Below are 6000 nucleotides of genomic sequence, written 5' to 3'. Positions count from 1 at the left end.
GTGACCTGAAGTTGGTTTTTAAATGTATGTTTTAGTCAACAAAAAGCATCTCATGATGCCTGGATTACACAAATGATCGAGCTGCAGCTCATTAATGCGGCTGCAAAAAACACGCAGTGGACGCTGGAAAAAACCACTTCATAAATAAAATATAAGTCTTTTGCAAAGTGTTTTCTTTAGCAGTCAAATTTTCCTTACAGGAACTCTTAAAGGGTCTGTGTACAACCAACCATACAACCGAGTGTTTAGCTATCAGAAAGGGTTCCAAGCTAGAACCATCCCGGGGAGATGTAAACACTTAACTTCTCCAAAGAACTGTTTGAAAAACCCTTGAAGAACCCCGAGTGTGGGTTGGAGAGCATTTCTGACCAAGTAGAGATGCTACTGAATTGTTACTAAATTGACGGGCGAGTCATTTGTCTCTAATTATATGACTATTTGAAATTATATGAGAGATGATTAGGTGGTGGCTTCGAGGTTAGCACGTCTGTCTCACACCTCCAAGGTTGGAGGTTCGATTCCCGCCTCCATCTTGTGTGCGTGGAGTTTACACGTTCTCCTCGTGCTTCAGGGGTTTCCTCCGTGTACTCCGGTTTCCTCCCCCAGTCCAAAGACATGCCCTGATTTGCGTTTCCAAATAGTCCATAGTGTGTGATTGTGCCCTGTGATGGATTGGCACCTCGTCCAGGGTGTCCCCTGCCTCATGCATTGAGTTCCCCTGGGGTAGGCTCCAGGCTCCTCTGTGTAGGATAAGCAGTACAGAAAATGGATGGATGGATGGAGTGTTAAAATAGTACATGTCTTTCAACTGTTATTTAAAGGAAATAGATTGTAAAAGGAGGGGGGGGGGTGCATTTAAGGAAACAGTAGGTTAGAACTGATATAATTTACTAGGATATAATTAATAAATTGAGGAAACAAGTTACAGGTGCTTCTACTTCTACTATATCTTCTACTCAGTTATTATGTTATTATGTGACAGTCATTTTACACCAAGGAGTAAATGAAGCGGCCAGCAGGGGGTCCGAGCGATCAGTGCGTCCTACCTGCAGTTAAACCCTCAGTAGTGTGCTCCTGATACTAGGTGTAGAAGGTCTGAAGCCGCTTCAGAGCGCGCGCACACACACTCACAGGCGCGCGCGCAGGCACGCGCACTCTGTCCTATTTCTACCGGCACAGTATCGGAGCGGTGAGTCTTTACTAACCTTTCCTTTCCACTTTGACAATTTTTATTTTTTTTTTCCTCCCCCCACCCCCAGAGCCGACATGTTGTAGTTGTCAGGTGTAGAACTGCTGTAATGGGTCAGAGCATTAGAGAAAAACATTACGCGCGAGCTTTGGACTGTCAGGAGTTTTTAATTCTTCTTGAAGTCGGTATATGAAGAAATGCGACAGAAATGAAAGTGCGGTGAAGACTGTCCTACCTGAGATTCTCCCATCTGTATTTTACACACTTGTGTTCTATTAAGAACCCAGTATGGGTGCAACATTATTTGGTATTTTGCACTGAATTTTAGTTAATCCCAGACGCGTTGAACTACTTCCGGAAGTGTACTTATACACCTTCGTGTTGGGTTTCTTATTTAATAGTTTATACTTCAGAGGCAGATTTTTTTTCTCCAATACCTCATAGCTATAAATGACCTCTCTGCAGTGTTTTACCCACAAGATATAATGATGATGATGATGATAATAACGATAGTATTTGAAACCTAAAATATAAATTCGTCCTTGTAGGCTACCTGTCATTAAAGGTAGGCGTCAGTGAATGGGAATGCGCTACGTCACACAGTGGGCGGGTTGACCAGGACGTTGCCTCATGGATTTGCGCGTGCACGGTTTGTTTGCAGACTTGTTTGGATGTTTGTTTTGAGGCTTAATTGTACCCGAGTAATTTTTATTATCTGTAATGCGCTTTATGACTCAATTGTTTTGGATCTGCGTTTGATTCTCTTCTTCTCTCTTGTTCCACTTGTTTCTCTCCCCAAGAGTTAAATACTGATGGATGTTCCAGATCCTCTGGATGCCTTGTCAAAGGATGGCGGTTGTATTAAATGTGAGTGAAATCCAGCTCTGACGTTTTTTTTGTTTTTTTTGCCTAAGAAGAGCACAGTTGGTTTGTGGTGGAGCTTGAAGTCTGCATCCAAACATGTTCAACCTGATCAAAAAAGACAAGGAGAAGGATGGGGCGAAGAAGGACAAGAAAGAGAAGAAGGACAAAAAAGAGAGAATGTCCCAGGCTGAGCTGAAGAGCCTGGAGGAGGTAGGCGTGCGACGGGGGTTCTTCAGTCTACAGCGTGGTGGATCCAAGAGAGAATCCAGGGCCAAACTGGAGATTTCTGACCCTATTCCAATACAAGTGGTCAGCAACCCAGAGCTCACCCTGACGGACGCACCTTCCGAGAAGATCAACAACCGAAGCAGCGTGCTCCTGGATGTGGGCCGTATAAGCACCACCACCTCCAGTGACAACATTAAAGGGGACGCTATGCTGGACGTTCAGAGGTCCTCTTTCAGAGAGCAGGCCGCTAGACCTGGATCCCTGTCAAAGCAAGGTTCCCCGGTGGTGAAGCTTATAAAACGCTTATCCTTCTCGCAGAAGAACAAAGAGGAGAGTCCTTCAGAAGGTTCGGTTCCATCAGGACCAAACTCGGCTGCTGGTTCTCCACAAATGGAGCACAAGGTTTTACAGCATGTGCCCAAATACATCTCCCACCGACGTGTCCCACTCAAGAAGGTCCAGATACCCTTATTAGTGGAGAAAATGTTTCCAGCAGACTTGCGTTTATCTGCCGTCATGCCACCCGAGGTGCCTGAACCCAGAGAGCTCGAGCTCCAGCGGCGCAACACGGGCGACTTTGGCTTCTCCCTACGGCGCACCACCGTGCTGGACCAAAAACCCGATGGCTCTGTCTACCGTCGTGTGGTCCACTTTGCTGAGCCTGGTGCTGGCAAGACGGATGCGGTTCTGGGCCTGGTACCAGGAGACCGTCTGGTGGAGATCAACGGGTTGAACGTGGAGAATAAGAACAGGGACGAGATCGTGGAGATGATCCGGCAGTCAGGAGAGACCGTCCGTCTGAAAGTGCAGCCTATTGTGGAGCTGAGCGAGCTCAGCCGATGCTGGTTAAGAAAAAGCTCCGGAGTACGTGGTGAGGCCTACGAGGTAAGAAAATGTCTACTTTCTGTGTTAATCTAAAGCAGTCCCTCCAGGATTTGGCGATTTTTGCGAGCAGAGAACTTATCGCAAAACCAAGCAGACACCGCGATATTTGCAAATTTTCAAAATTATCGCAGATTTGGGCCAAGATGCGTCACGCGATGTGATCAGAGCATGCATTCAACCAAAGCTCTCTTCAACTCGGGTGTGTCGAACATGAGTACAGCTAAAAGGTCTTATTTACCAACAGACATCACTGCAAAAGACCGTGCAAAACAATTTAATGCAATTTCAATTTCAAAGCATTTTTGGTCGCAACAATCATGAAAAAAAACTCTGCGAAATCCTGTATGGACCGGTAAAGGTGGGACCTTCAAATGTCTTTGACATTTGGGATGTTTATGATTTGTGTCATAGTGTAGTATCGGTGGCTTACAGTTCCACAGTCTGGGGATCAACCCTGAGGTCTGTTTACCTTCTGTGTGAAGTGTTTGTGTTCGAGTAGGTTTCCTACAAGTAGCCAATCTAGATTGAGGCTTTATAGGCTACTCTAAAATGCGCCTAGACGTAAAGGAGTGTGTGATGTTTCGGAATGGCCTTGGGCGAATTTCCTGCCCTGTACCCTGTGATGCCAGAGTAGGTTCTTGATTCACCAGTTACCGAAACTGAATGGATGAATGAATGTGTCTTGTGACTGCCATGTTGTTTTGTTTTACTATTCAGTGATTGGCTCCTTTATGAGGTTGCCTCTTACTATGTCTGATATTTGAGCATAATCTGTCGAGTTTGCTTCTTTTGCCGAAATAGTAAGACGACTGAAAGTCACACGATCACTTTGTTCCTCGCAGCACAGTTCAGGAGGAACTGTATTGTTTCAGTCGGAGAAGAAGCTCAGAGCCAGGAATCAAGTTACAGTATTGCAATCTGTCTGTTTTTTTTATTATTATTATTTTTCTTTTTTGGTCCGCTATACTGATGTGCCTTTGAAGAGATGCATGTGTGTGTGCGGGTTCATGAAGCAGTCATGGTGGGCTGTAGTTTGAGCGAGCCTATGAGAGGAGTATCTTTGTGGCTAGTTTGACATCAAAAAAGGCCCTTGTTAGTCTGGAGTGGCGTTCATGATCTCATCAGTGTTGCGTTTCAGCGAGGCAGCACAGATGCACCTGAGGGGAATTAACCCTTCCCGAGCACTGTTATCTCTGTGATCTTGATGGTTTTACACACTTACACAGTCACGTCCTGATGATTTAAGGTGCAAACGCGCATACCGACTCGTGTGACGCAAGCAGGACGTCATGTTCCTCTAACCTGTTCTGTCCGAAGACGTGCGCAGTAAATATGCGATTTGTGATTCCATCATGCGAATGTTAAAAAAAAAAAAAAAAAAAAAAAAAAAAGCCTATATACACCGCACTGGATATTTTCTACCTTCCTTCACCACCGTATTCCCCGGTTACACTGTGGCACTGTTTCTCAATGCATTCTGCTCCAGCGAGAAGGGTGACCCAGTTTAAATTATCTGGGCTGCTCTGTTTTGGCTTGCTTTCTCACTCAAGCTCAAACTATTCCAAGCAGGTAGATCCCTATCTGTAGCACTGTAACAATACTAAATTGGAGGAAATTGTGGCTGGAAGAATGTAACCTGAGATTGAAAGTGAAGGTGGCCTTGTGCTTGAGGAAGTAAAAGCCAAGACCTTTTTATGGAGAACTAGATATGAAAGCACCTATGTTTAAAGCTAGTCCATAACTGTTTCTAACCGTGTCCCTATACTCATTTGCCTTTATTTATTTATTTATTTATTTATTTATTTATTTATTTATTTATTTAATCAGGTACAGCTACTATATACTGTAGTATACACAGTTGATGACTCTAGCCCATTTATTGCCCATTTTAACCTCGTGTGTATATGTATACATGATTTTAGTTTAATCGGACGCATTGTTCATTTCTAAATATACAATATAGCCAAAAGTATGTAGACACCTGTCCATCGCGCCCATATGTACTCGTTCAACATCCCATTAGAACCGACGGCCATTAATACGGACCTGGCCTCTACGTTCTGGATTTTGGGGATTCGTGCTCATCCAGCCACAAGAGCATTAGTGTCGTTGGATGAGAAGGCCTGGCTCGCAATCAACGTCTAGTCCATTCCAAAGTTGTTCAGTGGGGTTGGGTGAAGGCTCTGTGCAGGATACTCAAGTTCTTCCGTCCCAAACTTGGCAAACCATGCCGCCTTGGATCTTTGTGTACAGGGGCATTGTAATGCTACAGCATACCAATACGTTCTAGATGATCTCACGCTTCCAGCTTTGTGGTAACAGTTCAGTGAAGGCCCACATATGGGTGTGATGGTCAGGTGGTCAAACCTTGGGCCCCATGTGGTCACTAGATATAAATCGCAATTAATGTAGAACATATAAAACCGCCGGTCTCGGTCATCCTTATATAGATGTAGTGTTCACTCGGAAACAGACCGAGACCACCTCGCGTGGATGCGTGCTAACGGGTGGTTCTTATCTACACCAAGGAGGGGAATGCAGAAGGGTTCGATCCAAACAGTCAACGCATTGCAAAACTTAAAGCAGCCCGAGCACTTGGGTGCGTGTATATAGACTGTATGTGTTCTCTCAGAAGATCAGAGTGAATGTCTGATGGGTTTTACTCCTTTACGTGGGTGAAAAATCAATAATTGCTCCAGGCGGACAGATGGAATGTGTATGCGTGAGATGTACTGCAGAGAGGGTTGTTCAGTTCCTTGTGTGGACCGAAAGTTTACCTTCACGCGACGTAAGGAATGCAGCTGTAGAAACAGGTGTGGTAAGACTGCGGGGTG

The 6000-nt window shown here is 44.9% G+C and overlaps 1 protein-coding gene across 4 annotated transcripts in view; it reads left to right on the top strand.

Moving 5' to 3' along the window:
- The first annotated feature begins 1080 nt into the window (after window positions 1-1080).
- Window positions 1081-6000, top strand: part of myo18aa (myosin XVIIIAa) — a 64672-nt gene continuing 59752 nt past the window's right edge. For 3 of the 4 annotated variants that reach the window (XM_053687092.1, XM_047160814.2, XM_047160811.2), the window contains exons 1-2: window positions 1081-1189; window positions 1990-3166. In XM_053687092.1, the coding sequence (XP_053543067.1) occupies window positions 2150-3166 (1017 nt within the window). In that variant the 5' untranslated portion in view covers window positions 1081-1189; window positions 1990-2149. Of the gene's footprint in view, window positions 1190-1737; window positions 1839-1989; window positions 3167-6000 lie in introns of those variants that run through there. The other variant, XM_047160812.2, reaches the window with a different exon arrangement.

This window comes from Ictalurus punctatus, chromosome 16 (assembly GCF_001660625.3).
Source record: "Ictalurus punctatus breed USDA103 chromosome 16, Coco_2.0, whole genome shotgun sequence".
NCBI classification, from domain to species: Eukaryota; Metazoa; Chordata; class Actinopteri; order Siluriformes; family Ictaluridae; genus Ictalurus; species Ictalurus punctatus.
Note: the sequence above shows the minus strand (reverse complement) of the source record. Positions and strands in the feature narration are given on the sequence as shown.